The sequence below is a fragment of the Rana temporaria genome, chromosome 10 (genome assembly GCF_905171775.1).
Source record: "Rana temporaria chromosome 10, aRanTem1.1, whole genome shotgun sequence".
NCBI classification, from domain to species: domain Eukaryota; kingdom Metazoa; phylum Chordata; class Amphibia; order Anura; family Ranidae; genus Rana; species Rana temporaria.
In genome coordinates, this window is record NC_053498.1 from 30994827 (window position 1) to 31020930 (window position 26104).

General features: G+C 42.8%; 1 protein-coding gene across 1 annotated transcript in view; it reads right to left on the minus strand.

Moving 5' to 3' along the window:
* Positions 1-26104, minus strand: part of LOC120915824 (SH3 and multiple ankyrin repeat domains protein 1-like) — a 117679-nt gene that overhangs the window by 12905 nt on the left and 78670 nt on the right. The window contains exons 6-8 of the mRNA XM_040326624.1: positions 20076-20084; positions 17197-17220; positions 1082-1138 (exon numbers count right to left, since the gene is read on the minus strand). Coding sequence (XP_040182558.1) covers positions 1082-1138; positions 17197-17220; positions 20076-20084 — 90 coding nt within the window. The remainder of the gene's footprint in view (positions 1-1081; positions 1139-17196; positions 17221-20075; positions 20085-26104) is intronic.

Below are 26104 nucleotides of genomic sequence, written 5' to 3' on the forward strand. Positions count from 1 at the left end.
GAGGACATTTCTCACAATTTCTGGTTTCCCTTGCAGTAAAAAAGAAGTCAAGGGAAATCTATCCTAAAAGTTAAGCAAAAAAAACATAATTTTGCCGGGAAGGGTTAAAACCTCCATCAGCTTATTACTGTTGCCTGTGACCCCATTCTGTACTTTTCCCTTCACTGCCTGCCCAGGTTACATATTGCATATCAGGTGTGACAGGGGAAGTGAGGGGAAATCTCCCAATGGTGACAAAGTCAGCAATAAAAACCTGACACAGGTTTAGCCCTTCTCAACTGTATCCAGAAATGTTAAATTTTCTATTTCAAAATAACTTACTTTTTTTTATTGAAGGGGCATCATTTTGCCACTGTTAATGCCTCTCCTGCATGTATCATAATCTCAAGGGCCATATATAATAGGCACAGGAGGCTTGTATTGCTTCTTTCATTTACAAATTTTTATAGAAAATATATTTCTTAAAAAAAAAGGAAATAGACAAAAAATCAGCACACAGGTCTGTAGATAGAGATAATCATAACATTTTCCATGTTGCAGAAATCAGCTAGGTAATGTGATGTTGCATATATGAGGTGCATTTACTAGTTGGGGCTTTGATTGCTGCCGTATCTGTAGACTCTGAAGGTCATCTAAGTTAAGCAGTTGCTACCTGGAATCCAACCCCATCCCCTTTATCGCTGACCAATTCCTCTAGAAGAATATGCCCTTAGTAAATAGCCTGTAGGTGCAGATTTTGCATGCTCGTGCTTTCTCCATGATTTCATACTAAATGACAGTCGGGACCATAGTAGGGACCATAAGCAAGATAAGAAAAGGGACCCCACAATTTTCCATAAGCAAGATAAGAACCTTGTTCCTTTTTTTCCCAGCTGTAATGAAATGCCAAAAAAGTCCAGCTGAGACAAAATTCATACTTTGTCTAATGAAAACATGACCCGAAATCAGCGTCTCAGGTTACCTACTGAAAGAAATGTTTAAAAATGAACTGACTCATATATTGAACTTATTTTGAATGGTGCCCTGCTTACTTTCTAATCAATAAGTGGTAACAGGATGCTCAATGAGAATAAGCCCTTACTTAGTGCCATTTGGTACACCGTCCTTTTCTTCTCAGTGTTCTGAGTTGGTTCATAATCTAAAATGAACAAAAGTCATTAGTTAAGTGATGGGGAAACTGTATATTATATATTTCCTTATTAATAATGTGGCTTACTAATGAATCTAATGCCTCGTACACACTATCGCGATTTCCGTCAAGAAAACTGCGGGTTTTTTTCAGCAGGAAAACGGCTGAAATTTGTCTTGCATACACACGGTCACACTAATCTTAGACAAAATTCTGACTGTAAAGAACGTGGTGACGTACAACACGTACGACGAGCCGAGATCTTCTGCTTGATTCTGAGCATGCACAGGTTTTTCCGCGTCGTAATTGCATACAGAGAATCGCGATTCCCGATAGGAATTTTTCCTGTCACATAAATTGAGATCCTGCTCTCAATCTTTTCCTGGCAGGAATTCTCACAAAAAAAGTGCGATGGAGCATACACACGGTCAGAATTTGCGACAAAAAGCTCACATCACACTTTTCTCTTCGGGAATCGTGTGTACGAGGCATAAGCCTCCAAATCTTATTTAGGAGGCCATATACGGACATAAGCAAAGCTTTACCTTCCACCAAAGGAATGTCATTGTTAACTGAGCTGGATGTGGCTTAGCCCACTTTCTTCTCTACGATTGGCTATTTCCTTACATTCAAGTTCTATATTAGCACAGCCCAAACGGGAATAGGCTAGTCTCACTCCAGAGCTTGCAAATTATGCATGCGTCAGAGCCTGGTCAGCCATGCTGTGTAAAAGCAGGGGGACTCCATGGCAAAACAGCATCTTTAGTCAAGTATTCTTGTCATATTTTGTTATCTTTATCTGGATCTCTCTTTGCACATATGGAATAAAGACCCTAAAAATGTAAACTATCATGTGACCCTGATACATTCATTATTGAATTATGATGCCACAACAAGTTGTTCAGTCTAAAATGAACTTAAAAATTTTACATCAAACTAAAATATTAAAAGGTGATTGTTACCTACAACTGTAATACATATTGGGAGCCAACCTACTTGCTCAGTAATTCCGTTTTCCATCCATGCACCTGCGTACTGCACCATTTCTCTCCAGGTCCTTTTATCATTAAAAGTCTAGAGATCTGGGGACCTGCATTTTCTTACCTGTTTGGGATGTAGGAGAAGCACTCCCAAACACAGCCACTATTACAGTTCCTTGAAAAAGTATTCACACCCCTTGAAATCTTCCACATTTTGTCATGTTACAACCAAAAACGTCAATGTATTTTATGTGATAGACCAACACAAAGTGGCACATGTTTTACAAATAAATATTTGAAAAGTGTGGCGTGCATTTGTATTCAGCCCCCCTGAGTCAATACTGTGTAGAACCACCTTTCGCTGCAATTACAATTGCAAGTCTGAGCTCAAGCTCTGTCAAATTGGATGGAGAGCACCTGTGGACAGCAATTTTCAAGTCTTGCCACAGATTCTCAATTGGATTTAGGTCTGGACTTTGACTGGGCCATTCTAACACATGAATATGCTTTGAACTTGTAACAGGCGCTCCGTGCACCTGTCACTTCCTGAAATGCGTTCCGCGCTGGAACGCATTACGGCGACCGCACAATGACATCATCGCGCGGCGTCTCGTGCGTTCCACCGTGGAAGTGCACCTAGTACGGTGCTCCTTTCAAATTCAGTGCAATGCAATGCACTACATTCATTCTTTCATTCATACCGCTGCCATCGCTCCCCATGCTGCAACACTGCTCTGGGAAAAAACTACTACTTTGGTGCTAATGCACCTACTGCAACAGAGCATTGCTGGGGGCAACCTTGAGGCCTTTGCTAAACACCCTACACCATGGATCCTCTATCACCTGCATAGAAGCCTACAAACGGATAAGTAGCCATTCTATCACTTGTAGTCCAATAAGAAGATCTACTGCTAGTGTTCCATCTGTTACAATTGTGTTACTAAACATGCTATGTGGATACCAACATACTATTTGGGAGATACTGTTGTGCTAAGGACTGTTTGCACAGGAGCACCTTAAAGGGTCAGCTACCCTCAAATTACTAGAGCAATATTTAACTCATATATGAAACTATAATTACCTGAGCTATATTGCCTCTCATACGCAAGTACTATTACTTTAACTATAGTGCCTCTCATAAGCAAGTACTAGTTGTTACTACAATTTCTATTTACTATGAGCTTGACATAAGTACAAATCCGTTATAGGCCTAGTCCTAAAAAATCACATGTATATAAGTAAGTATTCACAGCCTTTGCTATAACACTCAAAATTTAGCTCAGGTGTATTCTGTTTCCACTGATCATGCTTGAGATGAAATCCGAAGGGAAAACCGAGAACCGGCTCGGTCAGTTTTCACTGTGTACACACAGTCGGTTTTCTCGACAGGAAAACTGCCTGAGGGCTTTGGTCGGGAAAACCGGCCGTGTGTATGCTCCAGAGCAGTGTTTCTCCATAGAAAAACTGCGGGAAAAAAACTTCTGCGATTCATGATGAGAAAAAGGAAAAAGTTCTCATTTTTTTCCCCGCAGTTTTTCTGTCAGGAAAACTGCTGGGGAGCATACACACGGCCGTTTTTTGCGACCAAAAGAAAACATGACAGTTTTCCCACCGGGAAAAATGGTCGTGTGTACAAGGCATAAAACTTGATTGGAGTCCACCTGTGGTAAATTCAGCTGATTGGACATGATTTGGAAAGGCACACACCTGTCTATATAAGGTCCCACAGTTAACAGTGCATGTTAGAGCACAAACCAAGCCATGAAGTCCAAGGAATTGTCTGTAGACCTCTGAGACAGGATTGTATCGGGGCACAGATCTGGAGAAGGGCACAGAAACATTTCTGCAGCATTGAAGGTCTCAATGAACACAGTGGCCTCCATCATCCGTAAATGGAAGAAGTTTGGAACCATCAAGACTCTTCCTAGAGCGGGCCGCTCGGGCAAATTGAGTGATCGGGCGAGAAGGGCCTTAGTCAGGGAGGTGACCAAGAACCTGATGGTCACTCTGACAGAGCTCCAATGTTTCTCTGTGGAGAGAGGAGAACCTTCCAGAAGAACAACTATCTCTCCAACACTCCACCAATTAGGCTTGTATGGTAGAGTAGCCAGAAGGAAACCCAACCCAACCCCAAGATGGAACCAGGCACTGCTCAGCATCATGTTGTTTTCAAGGATGTTTTCAAGTGGCAGGGAATCTAGTCAGGATTGAGGGAAAGATGAATGCAGAAATGTACAGAGACATCCTTGATGAAAACCTACTTCAGAGCAATCAGATTGGGGCGAAGGTTCATCTTCCAACAGGACAACGACCCTAAGCACACAGTTAAGATAACAAAAGGACAACGGGATACGGGACAACTCTGTGAATGTACTTGAGTGGCCCAGCCAGAGCCCAGATTTGAACCCAATTGAATATCACTGGAGAGATTTGAAAATTGATGTGCACCAACCTGATGGGGCTTGAGAGGTCCTGCAAAGAAGAATGGGAGAAACTACCCAAGCTTGTAGCATCATACTCAAAAAGACTTGAGGAAGTAATTGGTCCCAAAGGTGCTTCAACAAAGTATTGAGCAAAGGCCGTGACTACTTATGTACTATACATGTGATTTTTTCTTTTTTTTCTTTTTAATAAATCTGCAAAGATTTCAAACTTCTTTAACATTGTCATTTATGGGATATTGTTTGTAGAATTCTGAGGAAAATAATAAATTTAATCCATTTTGGAATAATGCTGTAATATAACCAAATGTGGAAAAAGTGAAGCGCTGTGAATACTTTCTGGATGCACTGTACAGCTAGTAGAATGTGTCCCTTTTACTGATAACCTTTTAAGAGAAATTTCCTCTGTTTGTGACCACCTCAATGCTGCCAATGTAATTTTCCAGCACAGTGGTGTCACAGGCTCTCATAAAGAGAGCGTGACTATGTCTGCCATTTCAACCCAGCAACCCTATTCATAGAAACAGCACTACTGCTTCTATAAAAGAAACACGACCTAAGTGAAGGACGTGTGGATGATTGTAAGGTCCGCGCCTCCATTAATAGATCCTGTGATGTCCCTTGTGCTGATTTTTCATTTTTTTTTTTTTACAATTAGGCTTCATGGTGTTTGTCCAGGGGCGGACTGACCATTCGGGCACTCATGCACTGCCCGGGGGTCCCATCAGGTTTGCCAGCCTCAGTAAAACCAAGGACAGTATGTAAAAATCTGTGTTTTTTTTAAATCCCAAGATCATAGCTTCCCCGCCTCTCCAGTACCTTTTCAATGTGTGTATGTGTATATTGTGTGTGTATATTGTGTGTGTGTGTACTCTGTGTGTATGTATACTGTGGGGTAGATTCACGTAGAATGGCTTATTTTTATGCGGGCGTAGCGTATCTCAGATACGCTACGCCACCGTAACTTAGTGAGGCAGGTTCTGTATTCACCAAGAACCTGCGCCCTAAGTTACGGCGGCGTAGCGTAAATCTGCCGGTGTAAGCGCGCCTAATTCAAATTGTAAAGAGGTGGGCGTGTTTTATGCAAATAAAACATCACCCCACGTTAATGACGTTTTTTACTAACGGCGCATTTGCCGTCCTTGAAGGTAACCCAGTGCGCATGCTCCAAATTAACCCGCAAAAAGCCAATGCTTTCGACGTGAACATAAATTACGCACAGCCCCATTCACGGACGACTTACGCAAACAACGTAGAACATTTTAAAAAGTCGACGCGGGAACGACGTCCATACTTAACATAGGATACGCCTCATATAGCAGGGGTAACTTTACGCCGGAAAAAGCCTAACGTAAACGACGTAAAGAAAAAATGCGCCGGGCGGACGTACGTTTTTGAATCGGCATATCTACCTAATTTGCATATTCCTTGCATAAATCAACAGAAGCGCTACCTAGCGGCCAGCGTAATTATGCAACTAAGATACGACGGCGTAAGAGACTTACGCCGGTCGTATCTTAGTCAAATCTATGCATAACTGATTCTAAGAATCAGGCGCATAGATACGACGCCGCACACTCAGATACGATGGCGTATCTGGAGATACGCCGTCGTATCTCTTACCTGAATCTGGCCCTGTGTGTGTGTATATTGTGTGTGTGTCTGTATTCTGTGTGTATGTATACTGTGTGTCTGTGTGTGTATACTGTGTGGCCCCATAATCTATTGCCCGGGGGCCCCATAATCTCTTATTGCCTGGGGGCCCCATGAGTTGTCAGTCCCCCCCGTGTTTGAATTGTTTCATACATTTTCTTCCAAACAAAAAGCAAGCTAGTTAACTTTATAGCTTCTAGACATTGCTCCAATCTCAGCTTCATCTTAAAACCACAGGTACGGGAAAAATGGTACCTTTCCTACTGGTAGTCATGTCCTGTGGGCCACAAAACTCCACCGCCAATTCTTCAACCGCATTGCTCACGGGATTACATGATTATTACTTAATCTTGTATTTCCTCTCAAGTTCTCTTCTAAAGAACATTCTTCAAGAGAGTGTGTGTGAAAGGAGTACAAACACGGAGTGATAAATTATTTATTTGCTTCATTCAGTCACAGCTCAGTGCTCAACCCACGTGCTGCACACAGGACTGAGGAGATTTCCCATTGTGAAATGGCACATAAGAAGATTGCTCCCATCAGTAGAGAAAAACAGCCATGAATGGTGCATTGAGCCAACGGAATGACCTATGTTTGACAGTCGACTGTGAAAGAGTCCCCACTGTTCATTTCTGCAGTTGCCTCCTTGTACTGTCATAAAAGGCGACGGAAACTTGCTGTAGAGGCGTTAAACACTTAAAGGAGGGGGTTCTACTTCATACTGCACCATGATCTTAAAGCTGAGTTTCAAGCAAACAGCTTAATAATGAATAAAATACATATAAGGGAGTTGTTTTACATGCTAAAGAATATATATTTCTGTTCATCCAGTTCTAGGATTTGGACAGCTTTGTCAAAAGCACATACTCATTTTGCAGGGCAGGGAGACTTGATTTTTCAATGCTGCAGTTAAAGTGGTTGAAAACCCTTGAAAAAACAACAACATGCAAGACAAAGGCATAATGAGCTAGTATGCATAGCATACTAGCTCATTATGAATTAGTTACCTTACATCGAAGCCCCTGCAGCAGTCCTCGTCTTACCCTTCGGCAGCGTCATCTCTCCCGGGGGTTACTTCCACGTATCGCAGCTTCGGCGCCGAGATACTGTACGTCACTCGCTCACATGCGCACGGGAGCCGGCGGTAATGGCGTGGCACATATGTGCAATTGCTTCAGTTTGCCCCAATGCCCATGTGTCGATGACATCAGCACATGCAGGGGACAGGGGATATCTCCTAAACCCAATGCTGTATCCTGGCCTAGGCCAACAAGGCCCAGGCCTAGGGCAGCACTTTGCAGGGAGGCAGCACGAACAGTGTCGCCGCCGGCTTGCGCTACACTGTTAGGCAAATTAGTTTAGCATCCCCATAAATTGGCCGCACTGCTTCCAGTATGTGGGCAGTTGGCATTCTGCAACTGTGAGGGGGGGGGGGGCTCGCTTCTAATTTGTTACCATCCCTGTCCCATTGCAGAGATTTCCCTTCACTTCCTGTCCCATAGCCAAACAAGAAGTGAGAGGAAATCTATGCAAATTAAGGGAATCCATCCCCCCCCCCCCAGGCCATCAGAACTAGTGTCCCCACTTGAACATTTCAGGGTGGGTCTTAAACCGCAAGGGGTGTGGCCTTGACAGGAAGAGGTGGGTCATATTTCAATTAGGGGGTGCACAAGTTTAGTCAGGCCTAGGGCAGCACAAAACCTTAATACACCCCTGCCTAAACCGTACAGGTTTAGGAGATATCCTTAGTAGCTACAGGTAAGCCTTGCAAATGATGGGCCGAGCGCCAGACAGGTAAGTATCATGAACTGCGCATCCGCCGTGACGTGGACGCACCCCCCTGTGCCTGCTCATAACCATGCCGGCACAACTGCCTAAACTACGCCGGATCACTGCGTACGCCGTGAACATAACGTACGCCCAGCCAGACACACGTCCAACGCACAATACGCCGGCTTGTGTTCCCTGGTGCAGACCTGAGCATGTCTGCACCTCCTTTATGGGGAATAACTTTACGCCGGACGTACAACTTACGCGTAGCATGCGCCTGGCACACGTTCGTGAATCGCCGTATTTCCCTCATTTGCATATTTGAATGGCTAATCAATGGGAGCGGCACCATGCTCCCAGCCTAAATGTACGCCCACCCTACGCCGGCGTAAGCAAGATACGTCGGCGGGGTGTAGCCTGTTTTTAGGTGCATATTAGTTTGTGGGTCTGGCACACAGATACGACGGCGCACATTTGCACTTACGCCGGCGTAACTTGTTATACGACGGCGTAAGTGCTTTGTGAATCTGGGCCTAAGTGTTTACAACCACTTTAAAACAAAAGGTTTTTTGGCCATACTTAGTTTGTAGGTCATAGGAGTGCTGCAAGCCTGTCATTAGCTGATGGGGCACAGCCAGTCCAGACTCTGGTAGGATCCTGACACTATTGTTGGAATCAACCCAGCTGCCTGATTGACAGCTTGCTCTGCCTCTCAGCAAGCTGCTGAGAATCTAGGCCAACTGAACATGCCCCCGCCCCTGCCAAAGGCTTTCAAGCACTGAAGGAAAAGAGCAGTTAACGGTGACCAAAAGTCATTGCTCTCTGCTTCAAGTAGACCGAGAACTGAGCAATCCGCGATCACATGATCACCCATTTCATGATCTTAGAGCCGACATAGAACAGCTACAGTGTCACACCAGTGCCCATAAATCCATGAATGAAGAAGCATTTGATTGATCACTCTGCTCTCTCCTCATATGAGCATGTTCCTTGTTAGTGCCCCCATAAGTACTGCATCACAACTGATTGACTCCTTGTGCTGCTTCTCTCTCTTCCAACTTAAAGGGGTTGTAAAGGTACAATTTTTTTTTCCTTTACCTTAGTGTAGTCCTCCTTCACTTGCCTCATCCTTTTATTTTGCTTTTAACCACTTGGGATCTGCACTATGGACGAAAGACGTCCACAGCACGGCTCTCAAGTGCCGGGTGGACGTCCCTGGACGTCCTGTTGTTGTTATTCCCCATGCGCGCCGCTAGGGGCCTGCAGCGGGGAAACAACATGCCCGGCGCATCGCTCGGTAGCCGATGCGTGTGCCTGGCGGCCATGATGTCTGCCAGACACCCGCGATCGTCGGTGACACAGCAGGGACATGGAGCTCTGTGTGTAAACACAGAGCTCCACGTGCTGTCAGGGAGAGAGGAGACCGATCTGTGTCCCTTTTACATAGGGACACTGATCGGTCACCTCCCCCAGTCCCCTCCCTCCACACAGTAAGAACACACCCAGGGAATACATTTAACCCCTTCCTCACCCCCTAGTGTTAACCCCTCACTGCCAGTCACATTTATACAGTAATTAGTGCATTTTTATAGCACTGATCGCTGTATAAATGTGAATGGTCCCAAAATGGTGTCAAAAGTGTCCGATACGTCCGCCGCAATATCGCAGGCCTGACAAAAAAAATGCAAATCGCCGCCGTTACTAGTAAAAAAATTTTTACTATTTTGTAGGCGCTATAACTTTTGCGCTTATTGCGATTTTTTTAAACAAAAATATGTAGAAGAATACGTATCGGCCTAAAACGAGGGAATTTTTTATTTGTTTAAAAAAAAATTGGGATATTATTATAACAAAAAGTAAAAAATATTGTGTTTTTTTTCCAAATTTTCTGTTTTTTTATGTTTATAGCGCAAAAAATAAAAATCGCAGAGGTGATCAAATACCACCAAAAGAAAGCTCTATTTGTGGGGAAAAAATGATAAAAATATAATTTGGGTACAGTGTTGTATGACTGCGCAATGGTCATTCAAAATGCGTCAGCGATGAAAGGTGAAAATTGGTCTGGGCGCGAAGGGGGTTTAAGTGCCCAGTAATGAAGTGGTTAAATGTCCTTATTTCTTCTGAGAAATCCTCACTTCCTGTTCTTCTATCTGTAACTCCACACAGTAATGCAAGGCTTTCTCCCTGGTGTGGTGTCGTGCTCTACCCCTCTCTTGGAGAAAGCCTCACATTACTCCCTGGTGAGGAAAAAGAACAGGAAGTGAGGATTTCTCAGAAGAAATAAGGATATTAAAAAGCAAAATGGCTGGGAAACCCGGCTGGGCAGAACAATTGAGATGAAAGATTGGGAGAGGATCAACTGGTTGATCTTTAAAGGCTCACTGAGTGTGAGCATTCAGGAAAATGGATTTAAGATTAGGACGCGGTGGTATAGGACACCGGATGTTGTACACAAGTTTGCCCCATCAGTATCAGATAGGTGTGGGCGGGCCTTGGGTACTTTCATCCATATTTGGTGTGAGTGTCCCCTGATTCAGCCATATTGGCAAAAGGTACATGACGTGACGACAGCAGTTTCTATGCTTCCCCTGGAGTTTTCACCAGCACAATACCTTCTTCATCTTTCGAAAATTGCCAAAAAGCGGTATCGCAACTCGGTAGCGATCTATATGGTCAATGCAGCCAGACTATGTGTTCCTGTCCACTGGAGAGCCACAACGCCTCCCACTACCAAGGAATGGATTGCACGCATTGACCGCATTGCAGCGATAGAGGAGCTGATAAGCACGGCACACAATAGAATTTCTAACTTCACTTCTATTTGGACTGAGTGGTTCGATTTCCGGAGCTCAGCGGAGTACCAGGACCTTACACAGAATACGGGCTGATTGAAATCCTGAAGGATACGTTCAATACTACCTGAATCATGAGGTTGCTATTAAGTGGAGCCTCCACTATAAAGTAGACGGCGGGGGTGGTGGGCCTCCCCACTTACTCCCTACAGTGTGTGTCTCCCCCCCCCCTTTTTTCCCTGTGTTGAGTCCACCCCCCTCCCCTCCCCCCCCCCTTTTTTTTTATGTTCTCTTCTCTCCTCTCTCTCTTTTCTTCTCTCCTCTTCTCTTCTTCCCTCTCTCTGCCCTTTTACTCTTTCGTTCTTCTCATCTGCTCGTATACGGGGGTTGGACGTTGGGGTCGAACGGGATGACCCCGAGTCGACCCCCCCGCCCATCCCACTAATACCGAGAGGATCCACAGTTTGAATAGGGGACGTAGTACAAGTGGGTAAGGGTTTTGGGATATCTGTTGTATTTAGGAGGACATAGAGGCCCTTTACATAGCTACAAGTAGATGTACTGCCTCCAGATCGATTCACAATGCACCTTACCCATGAATAAAATGTGGATGAGGTAACCTACACAGACAATGTCTCTGTTTATGATACTTGTCGCGCCTGTTTAACTTGTACCTGTTCCCCCTCATGTGAACACTTTGCTGTGAATCCTCGTGTGAGGACATGTTATGTATGTTGAAGTCGAGGTTGTATTTGTAACATTGTCCATACCTTTTTGCTTCAATAAAATCTTTATGGAAAAAAAAAAAAAAAAAAAAGCAAAATGGAAGGATGAGGTAAGTGAAGGAGGACTGCACTAAGGTAAAGGAAGCTAATTAGGGAAAAAAAAATGTACCTTTACATCCCCTTTAAGGGCTACTGAACTGTGGCTTGCAAGAGCCGGATATTAAGTCCAATTCACATCCACGCACGGTTTGCATTAAAACAATATAATCATTACATAATATTGTATACACAGTGTATACTGTGTATTTTATATCTGCCATATCAAAAAATATACAGCTGAACTACCACATTACAATGTATACATTTAACAAGAGAATTCCAGGTAAATAGGAAATTAAGCCGTGGATGCAGAAAATTAACATCTGTTTCCCTGTGGATATGTTTGTGTTTGGAAGACAAATAAAACCCCAGCCAGTAATGAAAAATCACCACTTATTCAGTTATGCATTAATAAAAAAAAAAAAAAAAAAGTCTTAAATACATGTTCTAATGCAGTTGTGTAAATACATTTAATTTCTTTAATCTTTTTCACAGCAAGAAGTGGCACTGGGAGACGCTATTGCTTTACATCATTCTTTAACCACTTGTCCACCGGGCCTATTTTGGCACTTCGCTCCTTCATGTAAAAATCAAAATGTTTTTGCTAGAAATTTAATCAGAACCCCCAAACATTATATATTTTTTTAGCAGACACCCTAGGGAATAAAATGGCGGTCATTGCAACTTTTTTTTCTCGCACGGTATTTGCGCAATCATTTTTCAAACGCTTTTTTGGGGGAAAAAAAACAGTTTCATGAATTAAAAAATAACAAAACAGTAAAGTTAGCCCAATTTTTTTGTATAATGTGAAAGATGATGTTATGCCGAGTAAATAGATAACTAACATGTCACGCTTTAAAATTGCGCACACTCATGGAATGGTGCCAAACTTCGGTACTTAAAAATCTCCATAGGTGATGCTTTTTTACAGGCTACTATTTTCGAGTTACAGAGGAGGTCTAGTGCTAGAATTGTTGCACATGCTCTAACGCACGCGACGATACCTCACATGTGGGTTTGAACGGCGTTTACATATGTGGGCGGGACTTGCATGCGTGTTCGCTTCTGCGCACGAGATAACGGGGACAGGGGCGTTTGGAAAAAAAATGTTTTATTTTATTTGACTTAATTTTCTTTATTTTTACACTTATTTTTTTATTTATTTTTTTGATCACTTTTATTCCTATTACAAAGAATGTAAACATCCCTTGTAATAGGAATCAGTGTGACAGGTCCTCGTTTTGGAGAGATGTGGGGTCAATAAGACCCCACATCTATCCTCCAGGCTTACAAGCATGAAATCGGTGAAAAAAAAATCACTTATCACATGCCGACAGCCACGATTGCGTCTTTGTTTACTTCCGGGTACCGGGCGTGACGTCATAAGATAACGTCATATGCTTTCCAGGCAGCGCCGACCGATTCGCTCTCCGGGCCCCCGATGGCACGGGAGAGCCCGGAGAAGCACCGGATGGTGGCGGGAGTCCCCTCCCGCTGCCTATAAGAACGATCAAGGGGCCGAACCGCAGCTTTGATCGTTCTTATCGTGCACAGAATCAGCAGCTGAAGATGGCGAATGATGCCTGTAGCTGCAGGCATCATTCAGATATCACCGCACAAAGTCGAGGACGTCATATGACGTCCTCTGGTGGACAAGTGGTTAAATGTTAGGCCGCGTACACACGATCAGTCCATCCGATGAGAACGGTCTGAAGAAGCTGACTGATAGTCTGATGTGCCTACACACCATAGGTTAAATAACCAATTGTGTCAGAACGCGGTGACGTAAAACACAACGAGGTCCTGAAAAAAATGAAGTTCAATGCTTCCAAGCATGCGTTGACTTGATTCTGAGCATGCGCGGGTTTTTAACCGATGCTTTTGCATACTAACGATCGTTTTTGACCTATCAGTTAGGCGTCCATCGGTTCAATTTTAAAGCAAGTTCCTATTTTTTTGACCGAAGGATAACTAACTGATGGGGCCCACACACGATCGGTTTGGACCATTCTCATCGGATGGACCGTATGTGTGTACGCGGCCTAAGGCTGCATTCACACCTTAGCGTGGCGTTTTGTACCGCGATTTGCAGCGACAAAACGCTGCGTTTTTAACCGCGGTTTTTTAACAGGTCATTGTCGGCTATCCTGAACGCCGAAGCTGCCTGAATACGCGTGACAAAAAAGGGTCCAGGACTTGTTTGAGCTTCACGCGATCGGCGTTTCGGCGTGGAGATGTGAACCATCTCCATAGAGATTAATGTTATTTCTCCCCTCCAGCGTATCTGAGCGTCGCGCTTGAGGCGTTTTGTCGCTCAGGTGTGAATGGAGCCTTAAGGACAGGTGCAGAGCTTTGTTGAAGAATCATTATTTATAAACCATTCATATATTTTGTGTAAAAAAAGGAAAAAAATATGCACTCGCTCTACCCAACTTTTTCGTATCTCAGCACTATGGCACAGCTAGTAACATCAATAACGGAATAAAAAATATTTATAAAACACATTGGACAAACTTGTCCATCAGTGGCCACTTAAAAGGTATAGAATTATAAACAATATGATGTAGAATAAAAACTGTGAATCAGTTAGATATATATCACAATATAATATTTTGTGATATTATTTTTTTATTATTTTTAGTTCTTGACACCAATTTATTTTTGTGTATGGAATACATTTTTCCCAAATTTTTGGCTGTTTAACCACTTAAGCCACGGACCATTGTGCAGCTAAAGGACCAGGCCCCTTTTTGCGATTCGGCACTGCGTCACTTTAACTGACAATTACGCGGTCGTGCAACGTTTCTCCCAAACAAAATTGACGTCCTTTTTTCCCATAGAGCTTTCTTTTGGTGGTATTTGATCACCTCTGCGGTTTTTATTTTTTGCACTACAAATATAAATATAGCGTCAATTTTGAAAAACATTCAATATTTTTTACTTTTTCCTATAAAAAATATCCGCCAAAAAAATATAAAAAAAACGTTTCTTTCCTCAGTTTAGTCCGTTACGTATTCTTCTACATATTTTTGGTTAAAAAAAAAAAAAACTCAATAAACAATATGCGCGAAAGTTATAGCGTTTACAAAATAGGGGATAGTTTTATGGCATTTTTATGAATATTTTTTTTTTTTACTAGTAATGGCGGCGATCAGCGATTGTTATCATGACTGCGACATTATGGCGGACACTTTTGACACTATTTTGGCACCATTGTCATTTTTACAGCAAACAGTGCTATAAAATGGCAACGGTTACTGTGAAAATGACACTGGCAGTGAATGGGTTAACCTGTAGGGTCGCTAAAGGGGTTACCCTAATGTGTGTTTCTTACTGTAGGGGGGCGGGGCTGGGCGTGTGACATCACTGATCGTCATTCGCTATGACAGGGAACAGACGATCAGTGACAGGCTCACTAGGAAGCACGGGGAAAGGTTTGTTACACTTACCTCTCCCCGTTCTTCAGCTCTGTGACCTGACCGTGGGACACCGGCAGCGATCGGGTCCACGGGTACCGCGGTCACGGAGCACAGGACCGGGTCACGAGCGTGCTGCTGGCTGAGCGCTCGCGACCCATGGCTGGGCTTCTTAACCTCCCTGGCGGTATGATTCTGTCTGGAATTACGTACCAAAAGCGGTACAATTATTTTGCAAGGAAATTTGGCGTTTTATATTGTAGGCCTGTAATTTTTAGAAATAACTCACTTAAATCTGACCAAACAAGAGTCTTGTAGGCATCCCGGGTATGATTTTTTTTTTTAAAACAAAATTATAAATTATAATATAATAAATAATTATAAATAATTATAACAAATAATAATATAATTATAATAAAAATTATTCAATAATGTAATCAACTCAAAATCACTGAAAAGTTGCAGAATTGTCGCTGTCATTTTTTTTTTTTTTTATGACGAATTTCCCCACAAATCGCTATCGCACATTTCTGCAAGTGATTGTAATTTATTATCGCTGTTTTCTAGCTGATCTAAAACCATTTTTGACATAAAGGGACACTTTTGGACAATCTACAGTTTTTAGGCAGAAAGAACATTTTTTATTATATAAAAGTACATGTAGGGCACTGGGCAGACCACTAGGGACAAGGGGGGGTGTATTTTTTACATACAGTACTGTAATCTATAAGATTACAGTATACTGTATGTAAAGTGTTTGTTTACTTTTTTGAATTTGGCGCCGATCTCCGCTCCCGTGCGTCGTAACGTCGCAGGGAACGGAGCTCGGCGGCACACGGGGAGACTGTGAATCGAGCGAGGAGGTCCCGCTCGCTCACACAGCGGGGTGGCATCGCTGGATCCAGGGACAAGGTAAGTAACTTGCCTGTGGATCCAGCGAAAGGTAAGCCGCGCCGCTGCACACTCTGCACGTCCACCCCGAGCGTGACTCGGGGATACCGATCCTAACATTGGAAACCTACCCCGAGTCACGCTCGGGTTTACCGCCAGGGAGGTTAAAGGGGACATACATGTACGTCCATGTGCCCAGCCGTGCCATTCTGCCAACGTATTAAAGGGTCAGTAAAGGAAAAAAACGTATTAGCTAAATAGCTTCCTTTACCTTAGTGCAGTGCCGTTTTCATGCCCTCATTGTTCGTTTTAGCACAGATGTTCTAGTATGGCTTTTCTGTTCTCCCTACTTCCTGGTTGTCTGTGTAAGAAAAGCATGGCAGAGCGAGGGGATTCCTGGTGTGTGGACAAACGTGCTCGCCCCCTCCTGGAGACAACAACTGGGCATGTGAACACTGTGCACGTTTCCCAAACAGCAAGGAGGTGTGAATTACTGGGTGTGTCTGTAACACCCCAGCACCTCCTCTTTTCCAATACGTTTCGTTTTAGGAAACCACTGCCCTGCCTGGACCCCGCCCCCCTGCCAAGTGTAAAACTTCCATATCGAACACACTACACTGAGTTTACTGAAAGCAGCACCTGAACGGAGAAAACCTTGCAGACAAGCTCAAAAATAATGTAAAATCTTATAGTCAGTGTAATATACTGTAAGGGGAAGAAGACTGGGAGAAGCATGTATGGCTTTGTGTGTGTGTTTAGAAGCTTTGAATAATCATTGTTGGGCGGTATAGTGGGCGGTTTATGCAAAAACTGTGAGAGAGCTCTCATGCCCGATTTTTTTGAACTGCAAAGGATACTGGGAAATGTAGTTCTAAGCACTATGGTCACATGAATAGTGCAGAGAAGCAGGAAGTGAAGAGCAGAGAAACCAAAGTAGAAACCAAGGTAAAATATATGATTGAATTGAATTGCTTTTCAATCGTTTTTAAAATGAATCATTTAACTATTATGTCTCTATACCATGTAAACAGTCATTTTAGCACAACATTTTTTTTCCTTTAGTGATCCTTTAAGTCGTGCGGCGGTCCTTAACCGGTTAATGTCAATCCAGTTGAAATAGTTTATAAATAGCAGTCAAAGGTGTCCAACTCTGAAGCACACACTGATAATAGGTTTGCAGTTCTCAGATGTAGTTAAACACCAACCCCATAATAATCCATTTCTAAATAGAAAACCTTTTTAGACATTATGTAATAACAATTTAATTTGCAGTTAATCAGAAAAGAAAAGATATGCTCACCAGATTTCTTTTTCCAAGGAGAAACTAAAGGAAACAAGACACACATTAGTTTAAATTCAATGTGTCACACTTCGAAGAAAACCTTTTGACTAAGCTTGCTCATTCCTGACTGAGCATATTATAATAAATGTATAAGTAGAGGTTACTTTAGGTGAAATTAGCATGCCCAAATGACTGGTGGATCCAGAGCTTTAGGCAACTAGAGTTATCTCAATTTCTTTTGTGAAAATTGCGCTTGGCCTTACCCTCTACAAACTCCCAAGCTTCCTTATTTGGTCTTTAATATTCTGGGTAGCATCCTAGACCGATATGGAGGCAAACAAGAAGTAGAAGGCAGGGCCAAGCATGACTTGTACTAATCACGTGACTCAAGGTGACCTCTGATTACCAATTTTTTCACCATATGCTCACATTTTTTAATTTATCCAGGAATGCCCCTGGCATATTTTTACATGTTGCACTTTTTTTACCATTGTATTCAATGGAAACTGGAAGTATTAAGTAGTAAGTATGCATAATTGCAAATACTGTAACATACTGCACAAATGTTTTATATATATGTAACTGGCTCTCATTCCTCAAATATGTACTTGAATGGCTATCTTGGTATGTACAGAAGAGAAGCAAGTAGGTATTTGCAATAAGGACTAAACATGTGACAATGTTTTTTCCCCCTTGGACATTCACTTTTAAGAACAATGGAATTTCAAAAACCAACAACCCTTTCTGCTAAAGATTTTTTTTTGTATTTCAATGCAGAAGAAAAAAAAGGGGGGGGGGGGCGCAAACTACTTTAGGATGTTATTACCAGGGATATTTTTTAACATAATCTTTCCTGTGTGGTCTGTCTAAAGCCTCGTACACACGATCGGACTTCAAACAAAATTTCCTTGGATTTTTGTCCGAAGGGAGTTGGCCGGGCACACCCATAGCATACACACGATCAGACTTTTCTGCAAACTTTCCTAACATCACATGGTTTTTCAGCTCTTTACCGCCACCCTTTGGTCAACTTCTGCTATTGTTGGTTGATTTTAACATTGGTTCTGGGCATGCATATTTGGACTTTGTACAAAAGTCCGATGGCTTGCTGTACACACGGTCGGACTAGGCACCATCGGACTTTTGTTGCCGAAAAGTTTGTCCGTTTGCAGAGCGAGCTTTTGTCAGATGAAAACCGAAAAAGTCGGATTGTTTTGCAAACTTGCTCATTTTGAAGTTAGTTGGCAAAAAGTCTGACCATGTGTACGGGCCTTACGAACTGATTCCATGGGATTCCTGGGTCAGGATTACCTTTTTTGCAGCTAAGCCACCCCAACTGTCACCCTCCTGTCTAGTGCAAGTATCTTGGTTGCTAATATGGAAGGGCTCTCAATAGACAGAGGAAGACAGTTGCTGGAGCTTATTCCTGAAGACAGGAAAGCAAAACGATTAGTAAAAGTCAGTAAAACTAGTGTTAGAGGGAAACACATGGGTATTAAAAGCAGTCATCTTGTGGCCCCTCCTCTCAGACAGGCTAAAAAAATATATATAGATTGCATAGAAAGCATCAAACAGCAAAAGTCTCCGTCCCTCACATATAGAACAATAACAGAAGGCAAAAACTTACACATAACAAGGTGAAGCTCCACTTGCTTACAGCAAAGAATCCATGAAGCTAAAATGTCTTACCAGCAAAATGAGATGGAAGTGGCTGGTGGAAAGCTGTAATGTATGACTGCTTGATTCACCTGGTTCATGCATGGGCATAGGCATACAATCACTTCCCTGAACACATATAGGCTTAGTCCACCAACAAGTGGTCTATCAGTTATAGGTGGTGTGGAAGCTTGACACCCATTGTTTTTATATCTCTTGGGGACTTCCCAAAAAGATCACCCTTTTCTCCCATCTACCATCGTTTTTTTTTTTTTATATTTGCAAAAAATATGGTGTCATCAGCCCATTAGTGGATTCTACTTAAAGGTAAACCACTCCAACAGAGCGACAACAAGGTTCGGCTCACAGTCAAGCTCTGCCATGGGCATAAACAGCTCTAAACGCCTAGGTTGGGATCAAATCCTACCTCACTTTATTCATAATTAAACAAAAAAACTGGGAAAGGCCACCTTTAGGTTTTTGGTGGATTATAGTAGATATGTTAACTTTTTTCTAACAGGAAATGCTTACAGGTAGTCTAAACCGAAATGCCTCATAAATAATGTTACAGCCAAAATGCATACAGCGCGTCACCAGTTTCCGAAAGTAGCCGAACATCGGTGCGCAGGCGCCGTATAGCGCCGCACCGACGTTCGGCAACTCGTGACGCGCTGTATGCGACCGTCGGAAGGCTGTCAATCAAATAGGAACGCCCAGTCCAGAAGACCATACCCGGAAGCGGCGGGAGAACATCTATCTCAAAAAAGGTAAGTACTGCATTGATTTTAATCAAAACACCCGATTCTGCTTCCCGTAATTAGGCCCAATCTACTGTTAACATTTTTTTTTTCGGGTAAACTCCCGCTTTAAGTAGTTACAGGAATTCAAATCAAGAAAATGACAAGAGTGCCCAAATGTATGCACCTGTCTAATTTCATTTTGATGCATATTGTGAATTTTCTGTTAATTCAATAAACCTCATTTCACTACTGAAATATTACCGTGACATTCAGTTATTTGATAGATCAAAATGAAATTGCTGATCCAAACACCCAAATATTTATAAATGATAATCTTGAAAATTGTCAGGGGTTCCTAAACTTTTGCATACGACTGTATAAGGATATGACAAGATCCCTTTAAACATTACTCTTCTAAAACTTTCTTTCTGGGTGGAAACTTTACAAACATAGAAATGGTAGGAGGATCTTATGCTGCCTTCAACGGGTAAGTAACTATACCTTTTTCCACTTGATGTTTAATAACAAGAAGCAACAAATGAGTAGAAAAGTATGGGAATATACATACATAGTTAGCACATAATCATATTAAATATAGAGAATGGTAGGAATGCAAAGGTGTATGCACAGAAATGAAATGGAATACCAAAAACAGAGAGGAAAAAGAGAGAAAATGAGCAACAGTTAACACCTCATTTAAGAATATGCATTATTGAGAAATTATCATCAACTTCCAAATGGTTTGCAGATTATTGTATCTGTGACTCTACCTAGCCTGCAATGTAGTAATAGTCAATGGTCCATTCATTTATCCTGGACATTAACAATAAATTACATCTCAGATTACCTATTTGATCCAATCGAAAGTACAATAGCCAACCATAATCTTTTGTGTTATTTTGCATCACTTTGATAAAGGGGCAAAGCTTTTCTTGCCTTTATGTCTAGGTCTTCCTAACTCCTATTCCACTGGCCAGTCAGCCTTAGTGGCAAGACAGAGCATGCTAATGACACACACGGATGTTAGTTAGAAGGGCTTAGTCCTACAATTAGGCCTTTGTAACAAGGTAAAACCATCAGGTCTGATCCTTTTTTTAATCCAAGATTTACACCAAGGAATCACACACTTTACTTCTTTCATTCAGTTAGAAAAATGTGTGAAGGCGAAGTAAACATTGAGTGGATTTTAGGTAAAAACACTGATAAATAGACCACAGCACAGCAAAATCATGACTAGACGCAGAAGACCACACAACTGCCCCTGGGTAGGTGGTACGCACCTTGGCAGCGATGTAGAGATGGCGGATGCAGAGACAATTATGGCGGCTATCTTCCGGATCTGGGTACATCCTCCCTGTCCCTGGTACCAGCCAATACAATCGCTTCTCCTCTCGGCCAATCGTGCTCCTTTTGCTTTCTGTTTGGCTGGGAGGAGAAGCAGGAAGACAATAGCGAATAATAATTTGCTATCGTCGCACAAGTGGGTGGGCTCGGGGTTCAGTGCTCTGCACCTCGAGCCCACCCTTTTTTGAAGCCCAATTAGAGCTTCGGGCTCTAATCATGTGCTTAAAAAAAAAAAAAAACATTGGAATCCATGCTTCCACTGCCCCACATGTAGATTAGGGGGCCAGACGCATGAATAGGGGGGCGGCCCCCCTGTGCCCCATATGGAGCAGCCGCCACTGTTTCTGGGAAAACCATACTGATTGGGTGGATAGGTGTTTCTGGATGGGGGATATATTACTGGGTATCCATACTGACAGGGAAGACATACAGTATATTACTGGGTGGAGAGATATACTGCTGGAGGAGCTATACTGTTTGGGCAGACATGTATTATGTTGGGGGGAATATTGTCACAAATGTAATACTAATTGGGTGGACACATATGGTTTGGTGGGGTAATATAGTACTGGGAAAGCCATACTGATTAGGTGGACATGTATTGCTTAGTGGGGAGATTTATTGCTGGGGGGAGCCATACTTAATGGATGGACATACATTGCTGGGTGTGGGAATATATAGCTGGGTGTGCCATACTGACTGGGTGGACATGTACTGCTGAATGAGGTGATAAATTGATAACAAATTGCAAAATAAAATGTATAATTGTATGCATACATTATGTTTGTCAGCTTTACAGTTACGTCTGTTGACTTGAACATGGCAACATAATATTGCACGTCAAAGTCTTTCTATATAATCAGGATAGTAATACAGATTTAGATTCCTTCTAAATTATAAGTCAGTGGACAAAGATAAGCGAGGGCTCAGGAAGCTATAAAGCCTCGTACACACATCGTTTTCCTCGTTGAGTTCCTTGTTAGGCTGTCGAGGAACTCGACAAGGCAAGTTTCTCCATTCCCGTTGAGGAAATAGAGAACTTGCTCTCTTTTTGGCTCGTCGAGTTTCTCGACAGTTTCCTCGACGAAAATGTACACACGACTGGTTTCCTCTGCAAAAAAATATCTCCCAGCAGTTTCTTGCTGTTTTTTGCCGAGTAACTCGGTCGTGTGTACGAGGCTTAAGACTTTGAAAAGATTTCTAAGTCTTTTTCACTTTAATCAAAACTAGGCAAAAATAAAAAGGCAAATAATTTGACCTGTTCCATGTTTGTACATTAAAGTATTTTTTATTTATTTTTTTGTACACAGGGACGTGAATTCTTTAAAGGATTACAAATGTTTTTTGGCTGTAGTTGGGCTCTTACTGTATATTCACATTGCCTAAAAATGAATCCGTTTATTTTCTATAATTTGTATCTGCTTGTGACCACCCCAGGTTAATACCTGGGGTGGTCACAAGCAGATACAAATTATAGAAAATAAACAGATTCATTTTTAGGCAATGTGAGCAGTGATAGAGCAGTGATATCAAATCTTGGCACCCCACGTTTTGGAACTACATTTCCAATGATGCTTAACTACACTGTAGAGTGCATGAGCATCATGGGAAATGTAGTTCCAAAACTTTGGGCCCGGGGTGCCAAGGTTCGCCATCACTATCATAGAGGATCTCCCAATGTACTTTGCACCCAATACACAAAACTAGGACCCATGTGCCTTGCTGTCTAAATCACTCATAAAGGCTTGTTCTGTTTAAAATTCTCTTAGGCCTCGTACACACAACCGAGTTTCTCGGCAAAAACCAGCAAGAAACTTGCTGGGAGAATTTTTTTTACCGAGGAAACCGGCAGTGTGTACATTTTTGTCGAGGAAACTGCCGAGAAACTCGACGAGCCAAAAAGAGAGCATGTTCTCTATTTCCTTGACGGGAATGGAGAAAATTGGCTTGTCGAAAACTCGAAGAGGAAAATGATGTGTTTCGCCTGTTGAGTTCCTTGGTCGTGTGTACGAGGCCTAAGGACTAGTGTCCAACATTTCCTGTTAAAGCGGGAGTTCACCCATTTATTAAAAAAAAATTTTTTCCCCCTTAGATTCCTGCTCGTTTGGTCTAGGGGAATCGGCTATTTGTTTTAAAATATGAGCAGTACTTACCGTTTTCGAGATGCATCTTCTTCCGTCGCTTCCGGGTATGGGTCTTCGGGAGCGGGCGTTCCTTCTTGATTGACAGTCTTCCGAGAGGCTTCCGACGGTCGCATCCATCGCGTCACTCGTAGCCGAAAGAAGCCGAACGTCGGTGCGGCTCTATACTGCGCCTGCGCACCGACGTTCGGCTTCTTTCGGAAAATCGTGACGCGATGGATGCGACCGTCGGAAGCCTCTCGGAAGACTGTCAATCAAGAAGGAACGCCCATTCCCGCAGCCCATACCCGGAAGCGATGGAGAGGATGCATCTCGTAAACGGGTAAGTACAGGTCATATTTTAAAACAAATAGCAGATTCCCTAGACAAAACGAGCAGGAATCTAAGGCTAAAAAGTGCTCTCTAAGGGTGAACCACGGCTTTAACCATTTTAAGCTTTCGTTCAACATGTAATTTTTTTACATTTGATACTTTTTCACTTTATTTTTTAATGTTCCTGTGAATATGATTAATATATTTCCAAGAAATTTCCTGAACTAGTATAACCTGTAATTTATTTTATTTTATACCTTTTTTTTGTTTTAAACGTTCCTTTAATTGAATTACAATCTTTAATTCCCATGTATAAAATGTAAATTTTGAGTTCCGATCCACATCAAATATGAATGTATGCAGAGATCTGTAAGGATCTCTTGTGGCAATCATAAAACACATCAAGAAGTCAATGATATTTTCTCTTTAAACTAAACACCAAATTGCAACATCCCAAACATGGGAAAGAGACCAAGCACAGCTGAACAGACTCCAAGCGGAACATGCTTACATCCTGTTTAATTAGCACAATGACAAGACAGTAAGAGTTGATGGCAGAAATCCCCTGGAGGCTGGCCTGGAACATAGTATTCTGCAGAGTATACTGCTATGTCCTGGAGAGCAGGCATGACACACAGAGGGCCTACACGCCATCCTCCCAACACTGAAACACTGTGGGATTTGTTTTCACTATTGCACAACCATCTGTGGCTCTTCTTTTCTGTACAGTTAATATCAAGCTATAATGTCTCTATTTGATACCCGGAGAGATATAAAAAAAAAATGACTGTCCAATAAAGTGAATCTGTTTCCTGCTCATGCAAGACAAAGCGACTGGTTTACTTATAGCTGAATTCCAGGATAAGCAAATATTGTCTACATGCAAGAGGCATGGGTATTCTTACTTGAATCGTGGTGTGCTTTGTGCAATTCTTCCAGATCTTTGCAGTATGAAACTTTGCCTCTGTGCAGAAGCCTCCTGTAATAAAGACCGGTCACTGCTGCTCTATCTACTTGTGCAGAGTGACTGGTCTTGTATCCACCCACCCCTGTAGTTTTCTGTAGTAGGTGGGGTCTGCTTGGTCGCTCCCACAGCTCTGGTCTCTGCACAAGCTATGTACAGCACACTGATTAAGTCAATACTACTTATCAGGCCCGTCGGAACCCGACAGGCAAAGCAAGCATTTGCCTGGGGCCCCGAGCTGGCCAGGGGCCCCAGCAGGGAGGGCCCTTGCCGCACCGCTGCGTCCTCCTGCAGTCCGGTCGGCCGTGTACCATAACCGTGCGGTACAGGAGAATCGTCGGGTTCCTGTTCCCGGCCGGACTGACAGGAAGTGCACACACTGAGTGTTCACTTCCTTTCAGTCCGGCCCCGGAAACAGCAAACTGAATCTCCTGTACTGTGCGGTTATGGTACACGGACGACCGGACTGCAGGAGGACGCAGCGATGGCCCTCCCTGCTGGGGCCCCTGTGCGGACACCATGTGAGACGGAGGATAGAGGTAAGCTGAACTCCCCCCCCCGCTTCTCAACTTGAAATGTCACTTGTCACTTTTTTTTTGCTTGGGGCCCCCAAATGTCTTCAAACGGCCCTGCTACTTATACAAAGTAAAATCTGGTTTTGCAAAGGCATTTAGTGCACACAAAGTGGCTTTATATCCTTTGTGGCCATATAGGTATCATCCTTTTGCTACAAGACTGAGGACTCTCTCTCTACCCACTTGTGACAGCACTGGGTACCCAAGTGGACAAGCACCAGAACCAACACATGGGAGGGTAGTAAGTCACATACTCCTCATATTCAGAAGTACTAGGTCTTCTCTCCTGGGTGGTACTGCATGTGCAGGTAAGGGAAACAGTTAAAGCAGTGGTTTACCCTAAAAAATATTTTCTAACATTACATTGAGCCGACTTTCGACAATGACAGTATGCCTTTTTTTTTTCTGTACATACCTCGTACAGCCATTTTCTTCCCTGGCTTCCGGGTAGTGAATCCCGCGGGAGTGGGCGTTCCTATCCAGCGAGTGATTGACGTGATGACAAAAACTAGGGGGAGGTAGTTTTTGTCATCACGTCAATCACCTGCTGGATAGGAACGCCCACTCCCGCGTGATTCCATGGGGAAAAATAGCTGTACGAAGGTATGTACAGCGAAAAAAACCCCGCATACTTTAATTGTTGCAAACGAGCACAATGTAAAGGTAGAAAAATGTTTTAGGGTGAACCTCCGCTCAAAGTGACCTCCATGGGCACAGCACAGAACAATTTTAAAGTAAAACAAAAATGGCAATTGCCTGAATTTAGAACACAATTTACGTTAAAATCTAAAGTTTTTGCAAAATTCCTGTGGAAGAGGCACTGTCTCATCAAAGCCCTCTACATAGTGCACTCTTAAAAGCAATAATAAACTATTTTCTGCAATTTTTACCCAAAGGTAAGCTTACCTGTAGGTAAAATGAATATTCTAAACGTGCACTGCTCACTGCTTCTATAGCGGATGATGTCTCCAATGCATGCACACAGCGCTCTGAAGGTAAGGCATACCGTCCACCTCGGCTCCCATGCACATGTGTGGGAGTGACATCATTGTGTCTCTACCATTTAAATTAGTGGAGTTTGTGAATGTGGAAGGTAGACGGGGTGAATATCGAAGCCCTTTCAGCAATGACAGCATGCCGGAGGGCTTTGTTTTAAGGTACATACTAACACATTATGACATCACCTTGCAGGGG